General features: G+C 44.5%; 1 protein-coding gene across 8 annotated transcripts in view; it reads left to right on the top strand.

Annotated features, from left to right (window-relative positions):
• The window catches only part of ARID4A (AT-rich interaction domain 4A), a 68,209-nt gene extending 58,800 nt beyond the window's left edge, over positions 1-9,409 (top strand). For 7 of the 8 annotated variants that reach the window (XM_032775706.2, XM_032775703.2, XM_032775708.2 and 4 more), the window contains 2 exons: positions 6,535-6,681; positions 7,599-8,070. In XM_032775706.2, the coding sequence (XP_032631597.1) occupies positions 6,535-6,681; positions 7,599-7,702 (251 nt within the window). In that variant the 3' untranslated portion in view covers positions 7,703-8,070. Of the gene's footprint in view, positions 1-6,534; positions 6,682-7,598 lie in introns of all 8 variants that reach the window. The other variant, XM_075065773.1, reaches the window with a different exon arrangement.
• The last annotated feature ends 11,583 nt before the right edge of the window (positions 9,410-20,992 follow it).

Below are 20,992 nucleotides of genomic sequence, written 5' to 3'. Positions count from 1 at the left end.
AAATTATCATTATACTTCCCCCCCACACACTTAATTTCCAGCATACGTTTAGCAGTTTATTGCTTCAAGAATATTTAGACTGTGAAACTAGTATTTTATATAATTTGAAAACATCTGGAATCTGAGTTCTCAGATGGCATAATCCAGGCATTCATCTCTAATTCTAGAATTTACTGGATTATTGACTGCAAAAATTCAGGTTGAAATTGAAGAATTGAGTTAGAAGAGCAAGATGACTAACAAAATTATTGTGTAGGAGGAGGAGGATGGAAGAGTTCTTTTGTTTTTTGTTTTTAAGTTCCAAGATAAGGTAACCTAAAACTCTGGGGGTCTGAGACAAATATTTTAGAACCAATAATCTTTTTCCCCACAACCATTAGTGGAGGACTAATGATCATGTAAATATAGTATAATATATAAGTATGTCGTAGCTGTCTGCTGTTCTTCGAGTGATTGCTCATGTGCATTCCACAATAGGTGTGCATACTCACCACGTGCACCGGTACCGTAAGTTTTCCCTTAGCAGTACTCATATGGGAACACCTGTAGTGACCCCTGAAGTGGCGCCGCAGTGGCGTGGTATAAGGGGTGCTGTGCGCTCTCACCACCCTCAGTTCCTTCTTGCTGCCAGTGAAAGTGCTTTGGAACTGCTCTGCTCCAGCTCTGCTGTAGCTTTCCCTCTTTGGACTTTGTCAGTGATCCGCACATGGACTTTTTCTGCTCATGTGCATTCCACAATGGGAAATCCATCTCAGCGACTGCTGCAAAATTTGCAGATCCTTCAAACCTTGGACCAAGAAGGAGCTGGACATACGACTCCAACCCATTTTAATGGAGTTGGCCCTAACCCCGACACCGCTTCACCACTCGAGTCAGTACTGTAGCATCAGTGTGTGGTGATGCATCAGTGCCTTCCACCAGTCAGCACCGCTCTCCATCCATGGGACAGTCTAAAAAGGCAAAGAAAAGGTCTTCTCCACCAAGGCACCGGAGCAAGGCTTGGGGAGAGACTAGACTCACATTGGGCAGTTCTCGGTCCCCATCGCCTCTGACTCAAGTCAAGTGGAGTAGCCCGGCCCACTCCGAGCCAACTTCCCCGGATGCCAGTGGCCACATTTGGGTGCCCTCCATGCTGGAGGCTCTGCGGGCGGGTCGAGATGTCTCTACCAGTACTGGCCGCACTGCTGTCAACTGCTCCCTGGTCCAGCGGCAAGCTGTTGCTCAGACCCCTGCAGTTACTGCCTGGACGGTACCATTCATGGTCGAGGGAAGGTTCATGATGCGTTCTCTGCACAGCTATCGCCCTGTGCGCAGTGCACGCCGGTCTCTGTCAACCCCTACCAGGATGTCTGGCTGGGTGCTGAGCAGCAGAGTTTCCAGGCACCACTCCGCCTCGGAGGAATGTAGACCTTGTGATGAGAGCATGCCCCACCAAGACCGGGACAGACGGCACCGGAGATGGTTATCTCCGAGAAGCTACCATAGCCCCTTGCAGTATGGATGTTGATGCCGCTCCCGCTCTTTGTCCTTTTTGAGGTACCCGCCATGGTACCGCTCCTGCAGCCCCAGGCATCGATCGCCAGCACCCCGCCATCGCGGATCCATCCGTTGGAGCTGGTCACAGAACAGCCGTCATAGATGGTACCCCCGCTCCTCCACAGCAGGATCACGGTCTCAGGTTCGGCACCACTCCAGATGCCATCACTCATCTCTGTCCCTGGATAGCGGTTGATCGTATTCCAGCCCAGCCTCCCTTCAAAGTCGACAGTTGGTGGGCCAGGCGAGTCAGGCAGGACAGTCTGCTCCAACAGTGCCACAGCTTGTGCAGCGCCATGGTACCCATGGGCCCCAATGCAGCCCCTGGTGGTGGCTTGCTCGGTGGCCAGAGCCTCGGAAGGACCATCGGCCTCCCTCTTTCAGCCTTCTAAGAAAGGGTCAGCTGAGCTCTCGTCCCCAGTCCCGCACTCAGAAGGGGACCAAGTGGTAGGACCTGCATCACCAGTGGGGACGCAGAGCACCACGCCACCATTTTCATCCTCCCCCCATGAGGCAATCATGGCCTCTTCTCTTCCAAACTCACAGGAGGACACGAAAGCCTGCCGGAAACTGTTGAAAAGAGTGGCATCAAGCCTTAACCTACAAGCTGAGGAGGTGGACGAATCCTCGGACTCCCTCTTCAATGTCCTCTCAGCTTTGGCACTGGGCAGAGTGGCTCTCCCACTCCATGAAGGGGTGGCAGAGATCTCAAACGCCCTGTGGCAAACCCTGGTCTCCTTGCCCCCCATCTCTAAGAGGGTAGAATGGAAGTATTTTGTGCCTGCCAAGGGGCACGAATAAATGTATACTCAGCCCGCCCCCAACTCTCTAGTGTAGTGTAGGCGGTCAACCATAGGGAGCGCCAAGGTCACCCCACTCCTACTCCTAAAAGTAAGGACTCGAGGAGACTAGATCTATTTGGTAGAAAGATTTACTCGTTCTCAAGCTTCCAAAGAGGATGGCAAGCTACCAAGCCCTGCTAGGCAGATATGACTTCAATTTGTGGGGTCAGTGCCCAAATTTGCGGACTCCCTCCAGGAGCATGATAAAAAGGAGTTTGTCTCTGGTGGAGGAGGGTATGGCTGCCGCCAGGGCAGCCCTTCAGGCAGTCCTGGACACTGCAAATGCGGCTGCATGGTCTGTGTCCTCCGTGATGTCCATGAAGAGAGCGTCTGGGCTGCTGTCTGGATTGTCCAGTGAGGCACAGAACTCCTTGCAGAACCTTGCATTCAATGGCAAAGCCCTGTCTGCAGAACAAACTGGCGTGAAGTTACATGGTCTGAAGGACTCCTGCATGACATTAAAGACTCTCGGCCTCTATGTCCCAGCCCCGGCCAGGACCAAGTTCAAACCACAGCAGACTCCCAGTCAGGCCACCCACTCCAGATACAAGCCCCCTTATAAAAAATCAAGGGACTACTAAAAAGCGCCCGCAAAGGCAATCCCGGCCTGTACCCCAGCCTGAGCCCTCTAAGGGAAAGCAGGCAGATAAGCACCAGTTTCAATGGGACGCCCAAGGACGACTTACCAGTTTTTGTACCAGGGATGCACCCGATCTTCTCTTCTCCAACCACCTATGTATTTTTCTCCCGGAGTGGTCTGGCTGACCTCGGACTGATGGGTCCTCAACACAGTCTCCCGGGGCTATATCCTCCAGTTTGTTTCTACTCCACCCATCCTCCCTCCCCGTCCTTCTTCAGGGACCCTTCTCACGAGAGCTTACTCAAGCAGGAGGTGAGACGGCTTCTTTGCTTTGGAGCGGTGGAGGTGGTGCTGGCGGAGTTCAGAAACAAGGGGTACTACTCCCACTATTTCCTTATCCTGAAGGCCAAAGGAGGGCTCAGGCCCATCCTGGATCTGCAAGGCCTGAACCAGTACATGGTAAAGCTCAAGTTTTGCATGGTCTCTCTGGCCTCCATCATTCCCTTCCTGGATCCCGGAGACTGGTACGCTGCCCTCGATCTGCAGAACGCATACTTCCACATTCATTTATTCGGGGGCCACAGGCATTTCCTCTGCTTCACGGTAGGGCAGGAATACTACTAGTTCACCGTCCTCCCATTTGGTCTATCAACGGCTCCCAGAGTCTTCACAAAGTGTATGTCTGTGGTAGCGGTCTGCCTCAGATGTCAGGAGGGTCCAGATCTTCCCTACCTCAACGACTGGCTGATCAAGGGCAGCTTCAGGTCACAGGTACAGGATCATGTAACACTCCTCTTGTCCACATGCACTGCACTGGGGCTGCTGGTAAACAACACCAAGTCCACATTTGTACCGGTGCAAAGCATAGAGTTCATTGGGGTGATTCTGGATGCGATGTCGGCCAGAGCCTCCCTCCCACCGCACAGATTCTAAACCCTAAGGGAGCTTATCAGCGTGGTCATGAGGTTCCCCGAGACGACCACTAGAGCGTGCCTCCAGCTCCTGGGTCATATGTTGGCGTGCATGTACGTGGTTCATGACACCAGACCCAGGATGCGGCCCCTTCAGCTCTGTTTGGCCTCAGTATTCTCCCAGTCCAGAGACAGGATGGGCAAAGTAGAACCTGTGTTAGCCTCCCTGCGTTGGTGGTCCTCCCCAGGGAACATGCTCTAAAGAGTCCTGTTCAGGGGCCGGTCCCTGACAGTGGAGTTGGTGTCTGATGTGTCGGACCTGGGATGGGAAGCCCATGTGGAAAACCTCCAGACCCAAGATCTGTGGTCTGCACAGGACCTAGCCCTGCACATAAATGTCAAGGAGCTCAGGGTGGGCCATGTAGCCTGCGTGGTCTTTTGCTCATGCCTAGCGGGCAGAGTGGTCAGGGTTCTCACAGACAACATGGTCTCGATGATCTTCATCAACAGGCAAGGTGGAGTCTGCTCCTCAGCCCTCTGCCAGGAAGCCCTCAGGCTGTGGGACTTCTGCATAGCCCACAATATTTCCTTGGAAGCCCACCACTTACTGGGCATCCAAAACTCTCAGGCGGATTGGCTGAGCCGAGACTTCTCCTCTTAGCTCGAATGGTCGCTGCACCCAGAGATGGTGCACAGGATTTTCCAAATGTCGAGCACTCCCCAAGTGGACCTGTTTGTGACCCAGCAGAACCACCAGTGTCTCCGCTTCTGCTCCAGGGGAGGGTTGGCCATGGGTGCGATCTCCGACGCCTTCCTTCTGCCGTGGTCGGGTCAGCTCTTCTATGCCTTTCCACTGATTCCAATGATCAGCAAGGTCTTGGGCCCTGTCCATCTTTATCTTTTCCATGTCCTTCTGATCGCCCAGGCAGCATTGGTACGGGACTCTCATGAGCTTGGCATTCATCCCATCGTGGCTGTTGCCAACCTGCCTGGATCTGCTCTCCCAGGACCAAGGTCGCCTCCTCCACCCCAACCTAGCAGCTCTCCACCTCATGGCGTGGCTGTTCAGCGTTTAGGCCAGGAAGAGAGGACGTGCTCGGAAGGGGTTCAGGGCATCCTCTTGGAGAACAGGAGGCCCTCCAAGCATCAGGCCTGCCTAGTGAAATGGTCTTGGTTTTCCCAGTGGGCCGCTGATCGGGGCGCCTCGCCAGTGACTGCTCCGATCCAGCTTATGCTAGACTACCTCCTTCACCTTAGAGCCCAGGACCTAGCGTCCTCGTCCGTCAAGGTGCACCTGGCAGCCATATCGGCCTTCCACCCGCCAGTGCAGGGCCACACAATATTCTCTTGTGCCATAAACAGTTGATTCCTTAAGGGTTTGTGTCACCTTGTTCCATATGTTAGACCCTCAATCCACTAGTGGGACCTGAACTTCATGCTGGCCAGACTAACTGGACCTCCATTTGAGGTGTTAGCCACATGCTCCTGGTCACACCTCTCATGGAAAGTAGCTTTTCTGGTGACAATCATATCCGCTAGACGGGTTTCAGAGTTCCAGGTCCTGACCTTTGAACCCCCGTACATGGTGTTCCATAAGGATACGGTCCAGCTCCACCCACACCCTTCGTTCCTCCCTAAGGCGCTCTCCGCCTATCATATGGGCCAAGACATTTTCCTGCTGGTCCTCTCCAAAACACCATGCATCCAGTGGGGAACGCTGCCTCCACATGCTAGATGTGAGACAGGTTCTGGCTTTCTACCTGCAACGTACAAAACCGTTCAGGAAGTCTTCGCAACTATTCAGCCGACCTTTTATGCATTCGGCCATGGTGATGATCTCCACTCAACGGCTTTCCAACTGGATCACTTCGTGTATCCATACTTGTTACGACCTGCCAGGAGTTCCCCCGCTGCCAGTTGTGAGGGCCCATGTCCCTATTTGTGACATCTGTAGGGCTGCCACTTGGTCATCGCTCCACACGTTCACTTTGCATTATGCAATCATCTCCCAAACCAGGGAGGACGCCAGGTTCGTCAGGGCAGTGCTCAACCCTGAGCGTCTGTGAACTCCTGCCCACCTATTGTGGAATACACATGAGCAATCACTTGAAGAAGAAAAGATGACAGTTACCTTTTTCCATAACTGGTGTTGTTTGAGATGTGTTGCTCATGTCTATTCCACATCCCACCCTCCTGTCCCTCTATTGGAGTTGTCTGGCAAGAAGGAACTGAGGGTGGGGGGGAGCGCACAGTGCCCCTTATACCGCACCGTAGTAGTGACACTCCAGGGCTTGCTAGGGGCGCTCCCCTACGGGTACTGCTAAGGGAAAAATTTCTGGCACTGGTACACAAGGCGAGCACGCACACCTATTGTGGAATGGACATGAGCTACACATCTCGAAGAACGCCAGTTATGGAAAAGGTAACTGTCTTTTTTATAAGGAGCACAATTCTTGCTAATCTACTATAATTAAAACACCTTGGATTAAATGGAATTTAATAAGAAACTTTGTATTTTGATAGCCAAAACCCACATTTTTTTTCCATCTGTATTGGATGTAACCCTACTTAGTATAGCATTGTGGAAGTGCATTATTGTTTAGCATGTGATTCAGTTATCGTTTCTTAAAATCACCATAGTAAAGTAACTTTTTCCACTCTTAAGATGAACTAGACAACATGAACAGCACTGAGAGAATCTCCTTTCTACAAGAAAAACTACAGGAAATCCGAAAATATTACATGTCCCTGAAGTCAGAAGTAGCAACAATAGACAGAAGAAGAAAACGATTAAAAAAGAAAGACAGAGAAGGTAACTTTCCAGTTTGCTTTACACTCAGACCTCCCTCTCATAAGATGAGAAGAGAGATCTGTTTTAAACATGCAGACCCCAAAACATTACATTTAATTGACAATATTTTCTGCAACCGTTATTTTAACTTTTTTCGAAATACAGTTACTGTACGAAGTTTAACTTGTCTTCTATCCATGCAGGATAAAATTAGAATCCACAGCATGGTTTGCTTTTCAAAATTCGTACATATAATAAATTAAAATCTTTGAATATATACAATTACACTTTATGAAGGCCAGATTCTTGTCTTTTTAATGTACCCTGGATCTGGGTTTTCACAAGTAGCATAACAAAGTGTCTTGTCCCTTAATGATTTAAGGCACAGAAATCGTAAGGTTAGCTATCCAGCTTATGTGAACAGACGAGAAAAGTAATTGGCAAAAATAATCTGGACCAGTTTCCTAAAGCTTTTTGTGGTAAAAGTAAATCTTATTTTTAATCCAGTAATATTTACTCATCTCCTTGGTATCTGAGCACAGTATAGAAACACACAGAAAGTAGAGTAGTTCTCTAAAACATTACGGCTTTGAACTTACTAGTCCACACACGAGGAATCCACTTGTATTTTTTATAACAGGACTGTACTGCTACTTCTCCTTCATGACTATTTTAAATAAATAAATAAATGAAGGTAATACTCATTAAAATGAGCAACTAGTAAGGACACTATGTTGAGCCAGGGATAATGGGTGCAGGTACGATGTAAGTTTCTACACACAACTCTGTTCCCCTACCTCAAACCTGACAGGCCTCACTTGGGATCTATCAAGTTGTTTTGTGTGTATACAGACACTAGATCTGATACCTAAGCGAGCCTCCCGTGTGAAGGATAATTTTACAGTCTGGTGCTGATGTGCTGCTTTATGTATTTACAGTGTCTCATACAGGAGCATCCATGTCATCTGCTTCATCAGACACTGGAATGAGTCCGTCATCATCTTCTCCTCCCCAGAATGTGCTTGCTGTAGAATGCAGGTGATACATATTTCTCTGCCTTGTCAGCAGTTTGCTGCCATGGACATAAATCCTGAAATATAACCACAAAAAGCACTCAACTGGTTTGACATTGCCAAGTACATTCTGTACACTCTTCCACTGCTGGACTGTATCTTTTTCTTCCCTCTTGGTTTTTTATTTTATTTTATTTTTATTTTTACTGTTGAGAAATTAAGCTCATTGGTAACTGAAGGTTTGTAGGCACCGTCTGACATGTTTGTCATCGTGTTTATTGTTTTTTTTGTTAATACAAAGAAAGGGCACTTATCAGATTTGAAAAATTATGTCCAATGAAGCATTCAGGTGTTCTAGGAAATCACAGAAAAGCAAGTGCATCAAACAGACATCAGAATATTATCAAACAGAATCAAGTTACTGCTGCACTTTCACCCAGCTTGTATGCTAACCCTTGTTGAGTAGTTCCTCTTTGTGGAAGCACTTGCTATACAGAGCTGCCAAAGTATGTGTTCAGCAATGTGCCCAGTTTTAAAGATGTAAATGGGACAAAATAAATTGTGAAAGGAAGTGTAGTTGACTGAAAACTACAGTTGTAATAAGTCTTCCACTTTTTATAGGATTTTTGAGCACACAATTATGCAAATATTTTAATGTTTATTAATGTTTACAGTGGAATTGTGAATAGGTTTTCAGTGGACTATCTTATCCCTTGACAAAAATATTTTGTCTTTTCTATGTAATTTCAGAGTTTTTATTTTGTTACAAAAAGACGAAAAATGAAATATATAACAACAATGAAGTTATTTAACAAGATTTCTAAAGCTGAATTTTTTTTGTGTAAAATAAGGTATCTTGCAACTTGTTAAATATATTTATTCAGACATTGGATGTTGTATTTTTATGTATTTTTTAAAATATTAATAAAATTGGAAAAAAATTCTAGGTTAGTTCACTCTTTTGAAAAAACATAGCTATCAGTTGTAGCTCTTACAGGAGGTTTTATTCAGTAGCCTTTCCTGTATGTGCAGTGGGTCTGTTTATTCTTCCACAATGTAGAACTGTAATCGGGCATCTGGATTAAACTATAACCTTGTTTGGAAACTTTGGCAGTCCTAGTACTTATATTGTTTTGAGGAACAAATTTTATTGGGTTGCCCTTAAGATGCTTTGTCACAGTTTTTATGTTTGCTATACTGCCGAATGAATTTATATCTCCCAAAGTTGAGATGCAACCATAGAAGTAAAGCAACTGTGTATACTTTGTCTGTGGATTGTCCCACGGGCTGATGCAGTTTGTAAATAACTCTTCCAAAACCATGTATTTAAAGCAGTTCGCATATACATTATGTATAAAAGTGATTTTTTTATCAATTTTTTATTCATGTTTGTACATTGAAAGGGGTTTTAACCTCTCTTTCTGTGTTTAAAATGCTGTAGAGTAATAACATAGATGCTCTAGACTGTATATCAGGATATTATGGTTCACACAGCAGAAAGTCAGAGCGAAACACTAGTGATGGGGGTAGCATTACTAAAATTGATGTTTCTTGAAACTTCATTTTACCACATTTGTCAACTTGTGATTCCAATTCCTTCCACTTTCGCAGAGAATTAAAGAAAAAGTACTCTTGTCAAATGCACTTTTCCGTCTTTTCTTAAGCAAAGCATAACTATTTCAATGTAAGATAAAATGGAGTTCATTAGAGAGCATTAATAAAGGCCATGTTTTAAACATAGGCTTTATATTTTTTTATTTAAATGATTGTTCTTGTAAATTTGACATCTAAACAATAGAAAAATCAAGCTTGTTAAGTGTAAAAAATGTTCAGAGCTAACTTTCACTGTTAATTTTATATTAACTATGAATAATAAATAAAAATAATACTCATTTATTAAGGAAAATAACACGGGTCACATTTTCTCAAATTAACTTCCATGCTTAATATTTGCAGAAGTAAATCTTAACTGTTGAGTGTAAATAATTCCATGTATTGCTCTTGGATAAGTTTACATCTTGTGAAAATATTTAGCCTGTGTCTAAATACTACCACCATTTCTCTAGAACAGCTAGAAAGATTTTGATGTAAATCACCATCTCAAATGTTGGAATGGATGAGCCTCTAACATTCTGTACTATAGCATAATTGTTCAAAATGAACAACTTGACTGCTTCCCCTTCACCTTTGACTGGTTAATATATGGCCGGGAAACTGTGAAAAGGTGGGTAAGGCAGCCATTCAATTCTTGAATATTAATTAGGAATTTGGTTTTTGTAGACTAAAAAACAGGTAAAAGAAAGAGGGCTTTTCTTCTTTTCCTTCTACTGTTTACCTCTGGTACTATCTCCAGCATGTATTGCTTTTCTAGTCTGCCTCATTTGGCTCAACTCCCCAAACACCTGTTTCAGTAGATGTCTAAAGTTTTCTATCCGACTTTTTTTTTTTTTTTTTTTTTTAAGGCTACTAAATGTTCAATAGGAAACAATCCTGTAACAGCAGGGACATGGACAAGATGATGTAGTAGGCCTTTCATTTCCAGCTTCGAGTACAATTCCTTTCTCCTCCTTCAAAAACAATTGTTAAATATCTTTCATTGCCTTAAATAAATCTGGTGAAGACGACAGTGATTATGGCTGGTATTAAAATAACTATCTAAGCAGTTTTGATACAGCTAATAATGATGCTTTACTTTCTGGTTGTGCTAGAGGATTTTTTTGGCAGGGTTATTCTTCCCTTCTCATCTCTCCTACTCTCATCCCAAAACTATATACTCATTTGGAAGGTATGTCAAGAGAGAAGATTGGGTCAAATTCTGCTTTTTTACATCAGTTGAAGCTCCATTTCAGTTGACAGAATTGCATTGCTCCTAGCAGCAGAATTTTGACTGCTTATGTAGCTGAGCTACCAACAAGAACCACTGAAGAACAAGTAGGCACATTAGAAAGCTGCAGTTGTGATGCAAGTTAGCTCTAGGAACTGAAGATTGAATTTGGTGTAAATCTGAAAGATTGAAAATGTTATCGGAATCTGAATTTGAACCAATATTCAAAGCAGCAGGTTTGTTTCTCTCTGTCTTGAAATAGGTGTCTCCTTTCTTCCTCTGGCAGCTAGTTAATAGTCTGTTTCATTAAATTTCTCCAGACCCTTAAAGGGACTTATTGTAGAGAGAGACTCCATGCTTCTGTTTTTGTTTCCACACAAATGTTGTAGGAACTATTTTATGTTCTAGCATTAATGATTTTAAAAAATAAACAAACTTACATTTTAGAACTATCAACATCCTGTTAAACTTTTTTCCTGTATTTCCCTTCCCACCACCAGTGTTTGTCCAACGTATCTGATGGTAGCTGTCTCTTGCCTAACCAATCTGAATAGAGCAGAGATGTTCAGAATAGTGACAAATTGCGATTTCACAAGCACTGAATTTTCAGTGCAAAAAGTGAGGAGATGGCCTAGACAAAAGAGAAAGTTACACCCACTTACTTAGTAATTAGTAATGAAAGGAAATTGTGTGAAGTGAAAGTAAGAGCACATATTTCAGCAAAATATAGTATCTTTAAAGTTTCCCTAGACATTGACCCTTTTAAATTAAAGAACTGCAGAGCAGCAAAGTGCTAGTGTCATTTCTTTACAGTAGTGGCATTAGTACTTATAACATGTTCCATCTGAGGATCTTGAAGTGTTTAGATTGATGAATTAAGCCACACAACAGCTCTTTGAAGTAGGCAATATCTTTATCTGATACATGAGGAAAATTGAAGAGCAGAGCTGGTACCAGGGTGTTATCAAAGATGATTTTGGCAGAACCAGAAAGAGACTGCTGGTACTCAATCCTGTGTCTCTACCACAAAACTATCTGGCCTTCTACTCTGGTTTCTCTTACTCAGCATGATGTTTGTCTTTGAAATGCAAATATCCAATTGAGGGGGAGAGAGACCTCAGTGGTTTGAGCATTGGCCTGCTAAACCCAAGGTTGTGAGTTCAGTCCTTGAGGGGGCCACTTAGGGATCTGGGGCAAAAAAAATCAGTGCTTGGTCCTGCTCTAGTGAAGGCAGGGGGCTGGACTCAATGACCTTTCAAGGTCCCTTCCAGTTCTAGGAGATAGGATATCTCCATTATTTAATATATATATATATATGAAAATTTAAACTTCAGTTATACAGTTCCATTCTGTATAAAACATTCACCTTCTGTCCCTGTAAACAAGAATAATACTCTTTCTCGGGTTTATGTGGATACTGAATTGTCTTTTTTGGGTGACATTTATTGGAATCTGCTGCCTACAATGATGTCTTCAATTAATTTTGAACAGAAATGCTTGCTTAGTAGTCTAGGCCCTCTGCAGAAAATCCCACATAGTGTGAACAAAAAGCCCTCTGAGATATGTGTAGTTTCCATCCTGCTATGGTCAAGGAGTTTATTCCCCCTCTCACAGCCTGTGGAATCAGCAATGGGAATTCTCATATCTATCCAGATCTTAGCAGGTCCACGGACCAATAAACCAGGGCCATTCATGCACTGAAAATAGTTTCTCCTTTCCCTTTTCCTAAGTTGCATGTGTTTTCAAGCAACTTGAATGTAGCATATGGTGGAACTGTGCTACCAAAGCTTCCTTTTTTGGACAGCTTTTTCATGCTGCGGAAACATAAGAGAGAAGGCCAACATTAACTTGTTCAGTGGATTCCTAGGTGGTTCATAGAGGTGGTGAGGACAGTTTGGTCCATTGAGCCAATTTGTTGAGATAACAGTGGAATGCCAGACAGCTCCAGATAACACTGAATTTACCACTTTGTTTCTGCCTTTTAAGTGTGTGAACAGGACACAGCTAGCTATTTGCTCTATCATGTAACTCTTTTACAGATTCCATGCACTGAGAACTTGCTTGTGCTTAGCTCTTTTAAGCTTGTGATTTTTTTAAATGACCTGCTACGCTATTCCCTGCTAGGTAAGGACTGTTTTTTAAAGATGTAGGGAGCATGCAACAATCAAACTTTCAGGAAGCATATGAGGATGACCCAGGTGACCCACAACCATTCATGGATTTCCACTCTTCAGATACAGATATTTTCTCATTAGCTTACGTTCCCCAGTATTTATCAAGCCATTGTGCTCACACTGAGCAATAATATATTTACTTTATTGGTAAAATTTTAGAAATACCAGTATGTTTTCTTCTTCAGCGTTGATGTCTGAGGATGTATCTTAAAAGGATATGTATTAAATTTCCTAACAATTGTATTAGGAGTACTAAATTTAAACATTCATATGGTCACTTCTGAATATTGATGTATTGATATATGTGTTAATTTTTGGAAATCTAGCAGCAACCAAATTTCCATGAGCCTTACTTACTAGTGTCAATGTCTCTTTTAATTTAACTTTCCCAGTTTTACTTGCTTCAGACCCTTGGCCTGAAAATATGCTGGCTTTTTATTTTTAACTTTGACACTGGTGTGCTAGTACAATGGAAGATGTATATCAAATGTTGTATTTTTCTTTGACTGTATGTCCCTGTGCATGCTCAACCACGGGATGTGTGTGCATCTGCGTACTCTTGATTGGAGACTGCGAAGTAGTGCTTGTGGGTCCGCGCCTGTGCAAAACAACACTTTCTGCTCTGAATGAGGGGATAGAAGTGGGCACGAGCCTGCTGCCACTCAGTTCCTTCTCAACCACCTGCGGCTCTTGATGGAGTCCTTGCTGTTAGCTGTTTCAGCTTCCCGCCTTTCTTTCACATCATGAAAGTCTATTCATTTGTTTCTTAGCTATTTACTTTATTGTATTTTATTTTGTTTGTGCACCGTGGAGTGGGAGTTTCCCCCTTCTACTTCTGAAGCTCTGTCCCAGAGCACAATTTGTTATGCCTAAGACCTCAGGGTTTAAGCCCTATGTGAGACCTACACAGGTCTGTTCCCCACAGTGACACTTGAGTTTCCTGCAGTGTTTGGGGGACCCCTGTATCCCCTCAAAGTGCAAGGTATGTCTGGGATTTAAGGGCATGTCCAAAAAAAATAGGGAGGCTAAACTAAAACTCTTAATGGAATGAACCAGGACCTCATGAAGAGGCTGGCAGATTGTCTCCAAATTCCACAAGATGGAGTCCAAGAGTCACAACATTCCTTGGTAGACATCTTGAATGTTAATCCTTAAGGGAAGCTTGCTTTGCCCATTAAATGAGGCATTACTGTCCCCTGCCACAATTCTATCCTTTTATAAGAAATCTGATGCAATGTATTACATCCTGCCAAAGGGAATGGAATAATTCCTCCTCCGTGCCCCAGCCCTAATTCCTTAGTGATGAATGCAGCCAATCAAAGGAGCCACCAAACTTGGTCAAGACCCTCTCCATTAGACAAGGAATCTAAAAGACTGGACTTACTGGGCAGACCAAGATATTTGTCAGCTGCTCTTCAATTGTGTATAGTTAACTATCAGGCCTTGATGAAATACAGCTTTACCACATAGTCAAAATTTACACCCTTTTATTGAACATCTACCACAAAATCAGACAGAGAGACCACTCTCAGTCAGTCCACAGTGGAGGGGCAGGCAGCTGGTTGCAATAACCTCTCTCTAAACTGCCCTAAGATGCTGCTGACAATGCTCCAAATTCATGGCCAGTGTGGTGGTTATGAGAAAGGCATTATGGCTCCAGTCCTCAGGTCTTCTGAGAGAAGTACAGTCCACCTTCAAGGATCTCTTTGATGGAGCCCAATTGCTTTAAGCATACAGACTCCACTCTCCACATTGTCAAGGATTCCAGAGCTATGCTGTAGGGACTGAGAATCTACATGCCTGGACCAAAGACTTTTTAGTAGGACTCAGTCTGCCTAAAGAGCCAAGCCGTTCCAGTGCCACCAGCAGTCCATCTTCCCTAGGCCTCAGGAGAAGGGGAAAGCAGCAGAAGCAAGGACCATCCACCCCTTCTTCTCAATCGGCCCCTCCTTCTATAAGGCAGTTTTGACACCTTGGCTGAGGGCATCAACCCAGTTCACTGGATTCCCCATTGTGCAATTTCCCCCCCCCCCCACTTTGGAGATTGACTGTCCCCCCTGCCTGGAAACTCCTCACCTCTTACGAATGGATACTGGAAGCCATCAGAGTGGGTAACCATCCACTTTCACACACTCTCCATCCCTCTTCAAAGACCCCTCTCTTGAAAAGTCATAAGGCAAGAGATCCTGTCCCTCCTCCTCTTTTGACAGTAGAGCCAGTTCCAATAGAATTCATTGGGAAAAGATTCTATTCCAACTACTTCCTAGTTCCTCAGAGAGAGAGAGGGTGGAGACCAATCCTCGATCTCAGGAACTTAAACCTACTACGTTCTAGCACAACACTTCAGAATGGTGACATTAGATACCATTCTCTCATCCTTGGATCCAGAATACTGGTTTGTTGCCCTCTACCTACAAGCTGACTACTTTCATGTAGCCATCCACCCATCGCACAAGTGTTTCCTGTGCTTTGTAATAGGAACAAACCCCTAGTGATAGAGAGTTCTTCCCTTTGGGCTCTTCATGGCTCCGAGTGTGTTTACAAAGGTACTTTCATTAGTAGGATGGAGATGTCTCAGTATTCCCATATTTGGATGACTGGTTGATCAGGGCTTTATCACAACACGAGCTACAGTCAGCTACAACCAAGCCGTTAGCATTGTTCCAATCACTAGGCCTTTGCATCAATCACAACAAATCTGTACTAACTCCAGTACAAAGGATAAACTTCATAGGAGCCATTTTGGACTCCACATCAGCAAGAGCCTACCTATCTTTGAGCAGTGGTCTCAAGATGCAGTAGGGGAGGTGTAGGTCGGATATTAGGAAACACTATTTCACTAGGAGGGTGGTGAAGCACTGGAATGGGTTACCTAGGAAGGTGGCGGAATCTCCATCCTTAAAGGTTTTTAAGGCTCAGCTTGACAAAGCCCTGGCTGGGAGGATTTAGTTGGGGTTAGTCTCGCTTTGAGCAGGGGATTGGACTAGATGACATCCTGACATCTCTTCCAACCCTAATCTTCTATGATTCTAGCCTGGGAGAGATTTTCCACCCTATCTGGCCTAATCTCTGCACTGTAGTTTAACCCACAAACAACCAGGAGAACTTTTCTTCAGCTTTTGGGTCACACATCTGCCTCCACAATCATGATTTCCTATGCGAGACTACTCCTTGGATGTCTCCAGATGAGGTTAAGAACAGTATACACCCCAACAGACACAACCCCTCCAAATGGGTCACTGTGCCTCAAAGGTGTTGGGTGCACTTATGTGGTGGAAGAACCCACAAAGGGTCTGTATGGCAACTCCATGCTTGCATCCCACACCAACACAGAGACTCATAACAGACGTCTTTGTTAGGATGGGGAGCTCACTTGCAGGGAAATACAGCTCAGGACAAAAGGTCTGCAAGAATCATTGCTTCACATCAATGTTCTGGAGCTGAGAACAATTTGTTATGCTTGCCAATATGTCCTCCGTGACATTCAAGCCACTTGGTCATAGTAATGCTAGAGAATAGGGCAGCAATGCATTACATTAATCACCAAGGTGGGGGCAAGAGCCCTGTCCTTATGTGCAGTCACTAAGACTCTGGAACTCGTGTTTTTCCCATTCAATAAACATATTTGTGGTCCTATCAGACTCGGAAGCAAGTGCAGGACTCCCTGAGTAGACACTTCTGGCAAGACCATGAATGGGCGCTCAAAGACTTCTGCAACATCTGCCAGACCTGGGGTCTATCACAAGTAGATTTCTTTGCCACTCCAAACAATTCCAAAGGTCTACTGGTTTGCTCCAGTTCTCTGGGAGATGTGCTGATAGCTCCCTGGCCTCGTGCCCTGTTTATGTGTATCCATCTATTCCATTAATCCTCAGGACTCTTTTCAAGCTGCGCAAAGAAAGGGCGAAAACTATTCGTATAGCACCAGCTAGGTCAAGATGGGTGTGCTAATCAAATTTCATCCACTTTGTAGATATGGCACCCCTCAACTTTCTACCACAGAGGAGCTATTGACACAGAACTCAGGGTCCCTCATCCACCCCAACTCTTCCTCTCTAAGCCTCAGGGTATGGCTCCTGAATGGCTCTAAACCATGGAATTAACCTGTTAAATTGCAGTATAATCAATGTTTTTGTCCAGTAGAAAGCCCAGGAACTGCCAGACTTACCTCCAGAAGTGACAACATTTTCATTCTTGGTGCTCTCCTCCATCCTCCCAAGCTTTGGAAGTTCTGCCTTCCAAGATTCTGGACTACCAAGTAGAATTAAAAGTCAGAGGTCTATCAAAGACCTATTAGGGTACAGTTGGCTGATATCACAGCTTTCTTCCACTCACCTATTCGTTGGCTCTTCCTTTTTTCCCATCATCACAGACAGATTCCTCAAAGTTCTATACAATGTATTTTTCTGTCTGAAACCCAGCTCCCCAGTGGGGCCCCACCCTGGTTCTTGATGCTCTGTGAGGCCCCTTCAAGCTGATGGCTACCTATTCTCTCCTCCACCTCTTCATTAAAACTTCATTCCTGGTCACCATTACATCACCAAGAAGAATGGAAGAGCTGGGGGCCCTCATGGCCAATCCACCACGTATCACCTTTTATAGGGACAAAGGTTGTACTATGCTCTCATCCCCATTTTCTCCCTAAAGTCTCATTGACATATCACATTAACCAAAAGATTCACCTTCCTTTATTCTACCCAAACCTCATGCTTCTAAAGAAGAATCAAGCCTTTATTCACTGGATGTTAGACACTCCATCAGCTCTGTTCACCGAGTCCCACTGAGACAGACTCCTGAGGGAGACTTCTACAACCTTAGGGAGCTGTGGACCTCCTCAAGCATCTGCAGTGACACTGAGCAGTGCTATCAAACAGTAGGGCTTATTAGTTGACTGGAACACAGCATAGGAAGACCAAGATTATCACAGAGAAGTGAAAGTTAAGCCATAGTCCATTCCGGGTAGCCAGAACCCAGCCAGGCTGTGGTGAGTCCCATTCCTCAAGCTCTGTCTCCCTCTCTGACTGATCTCCTTTGTCAGACCCAATGTGCCCCTGACTGCTTCCCATAGCCTTAACTTAACTTAACTTCCACCTCACCTCCTGCCCCCAGTCCTTTGTTCCTGAGCTAGGGAGATGCAATTTAGTCACCTTGATGAGAGGTAGGGAAGTCCATGTCTCTGTGGGTCATTGGTTGCTAGGTGTCCGTGTCTGTGTCCAGGCAATTGGATTTGCTATAGTCTTTTGAAGGGCTTGATTGATATGGCACCCAAGCCCCCAGACAGGTAGGCACTATTTACACCTGTGTCTTAACCTGCTCCAACAGCAAACTCCCTTTTCACCAGTAGATAACAACAGTATAGGGGAAACTGAGGAACAGTCAGGCTTCCTAAAAATATTATAAAAAATTTCCACTTTGTCACACCGGTCCACTCCCGTCAATTTCTATGCTGTTCTAAACTGCTTGTTCTAATCCCTCAGATGGGTACAGCCTGACCTCATTTGCCATGATCCTACCAACTATGCCAGTTTATTGAACAAGGATAAAATGTTGTGGAATTTATATTAATACCCTGTTACATCATAGAAGCTTTTTTTTCCTTATTAACAAGCTAAGAGCTCTTTATTTAGATATTAAATTTATAAAATCTCAGAGGATGTATCTGAAAACAGCAAGACATATTTAAGTTAGAGATGGAAAAGATATTACCAATCTAATTCCTTTCTGCCAGGGCTATATTAATCACTGTGTCATAAGTGTAGGTAGATAAACACCATCTAGTGAATGTTTCTGAATTTCCTGGCAGTAACTTCACTTACAGGGTAGGGTTTTAGAAGAAAAACAGTTTAGGCCTTTGCTTTACACACTATTCTCTCCCTTGCTAATTGTATTTGCTGTTACTGTGATCATATTGTATGTGTGTGTCTATCCAAGGGGAATAGTGCAGGTTTGAATGAGCAGTATGTGTTACTTTACAGTAGCTCTGTCGCCTTTTACAGTCCAATTTCAAATGTGGCTTCTACCACTTACTGTGGAAAGTGTTCAGTTGCTTTTAAATTTGCTATTTTCTACATCTTTTTTGTTCTCTTTTGCCATTTTGTTTTACTTTACGTCTCTCTGTATACCTTATCACTACATTTTCAGTTTCTGCTCTCTATCTTCCCAAGCTGTTAAAATACTTTGCAAGTATATAATGCATTCCGCTGAATGATTTAAAATGGCTTAATATCTATGGAAAGAGAGTGTAATCTTCAGTGTATAGGGAGGGAAGAACAAGGCCCAATTACAAGGTCGTGCAAAGTTTGTACCAGAACTAGGATTAGAGCCCAGATTCCCTGACTACATGATCATGTTATTTCCTTAAACTCATCTTGGAACACACCAAATGCACTGTCAGTTTTTAAAGAATAGTACTTCCCTGCTGCTTCAACTAGTTTAACTACAGGAACTTAATGGCTGTCCCAAACCAAACTACATATGTAACTCTTCATCCTTGCACTCAAATACAAAAAAGATCCTAGTTCAGGCCTTGGCAGTTTGCAGTCATGGATGGGATGGCTCAATTTCACTGCAGCCTTCTGCAAGCTATGGGGAGGAGTGGCAAATACAAATGGCAAGATGACCGTCCCTACATTTTCATTCCCAATAATATGCTTTCTCTAATGTTATGTTTCTTCAATTATGAGATAGGTAGGGGTAGGTAAGTAATCTGATTATTGGACCTTTATGCACAAATAATTAATAGATACAGTTGCATTGGAAACAAAAAAAAATAGGCTCAGTCTTTTATCCTTGCCATGTGAGTATTTACTGTGACCTGAACTAGATAAATGTTAATGGCTGTATGATTTTTTCCTCACTCATCATCTGAGTACCTCATTCAGGCAGAGCGGTAATGTGGGCTGTGAAAAGATCTGGGCTCTCCCAAATTGTGATTCCCTCTCTGGTACTGTCTCAGTGTCTAGCCTTTAGCAAATCCCCTCTCTGTGCTTCAGCCCTTCCGCATGGAGGTGAGACTGACAAGTAATAGTCGTAGCCCCCCCGTGGACGTAGTATGAGAAGGAAGTGGGGATCATTTATATAGCACTGTGTGGCTGTAAAAGGCTAACTGGGGCCAATTTCAGAGAGGTTAACACTAGGGTAACCGGATGTCCTGATTTTATAGGGACAGTCTCGATATTTGGGGCTTTCTTTTTTTATAGAGGCTCTTATTTCTCCCCACCCCCGTCCTGATTTTTCACACTTGCTGTCTGGTCACCCTAGTTAACACTAACCCTGTGAGCTGACACAGCCACAATGGCAATGGCCAGGGGGGAAAGGAGGTTTGAAGCTGCTACTGACATGTCCCTCCACTCCTGATTGCAGCACAGCCCCTGGCCAGTAAAAGATGGGCCTGAGATACAGGCCTGGTCGACACTGGGGGGGAGGGGGAGGTGTCGATGTAAGATACACAACTACAGCTACAGAAATACTTCAACTTCAGCTACAGTATCTTATTCTGACTTACCTCCCGTCCTCACTGTGTGGGATCGAGGTCCATGGCTCCCCGTGTCCTATTGCTGCTTGCTCCGGTGGAGTTCCAGGGTTGACGGGAGCACGTTCGGGGATCGATATATCGCGTCTAGATGAGACGTGACATATCGATTGCTACCCGCCGTATGGATGTACCCACAATCTGGTCACTTCCTGCTATGTGAAGTTGGCAACACAATGTTATGCAAAACTTACAACTAGATCGGGGTAGGCAACCTGCGCACACAAGCTGATTTTCAGTGACATTCACACTGCCTGGGTCCTGGCCATCAGTCCAGGGGGGCTCTGCAATTTAATTTAATTTTAAATGAAGAATTTTAAACATTTTAAAAACCTTATTTACTTTACATACAACAACAGTTTAGTTCTATATTATAGATTTATAGTAAGAAACTGTCTAAAAACACTGAAATGTGTTACTGGCACAGGAAACTTTCAATGAGAGTGAATAAATGAAGACTGGGCACATCACTGCTGAAAGGTTGCTAGATCAAGTGTCTCCTCTGAGCCATCTCCCTGCTGAGGACCTCGGGGCTCCCCGGCACAGACCAACTCCCAGAAAACAGCTCAGGCCTGGGGGTGGGGGGGAATAGTGTCCCCCCGGTGCTCCGGGAGGCACTGACCACCACCCCCCCAAAAAAAAAACCAAAACCCACCCGGGGGCAGGGGGAACGTCTCCTGCTGGGTTCCCAGGCCCTGCCTAGCCGGGGGTCTGGCTCCGTGCGCAGGCCGGGCAGGGGTGGCTCTAGCCCAGTCAGCTCCTTGGGGCTCTAGAGCGGCCCGGGGCAGCC

Source organism: Chelonoidis abingdonii, chromosome 4 (assembly GCF_003597395.2).
Source record: "Chelonoidis abingdonii isolate Lonesome George chromosome 4, CheloAbing_2.0, whole genome shotgun sequence".
NCBI lineage: Eukaryota > Metazoa > Chordata > Testudines > Testudinidae > Chelonoidis > Chelonoidis abingdonii.
Note: the sequence above shows the minus strand (reverse complement) of the source record. Positions and strands in the feature narration are given on the sequence as shown.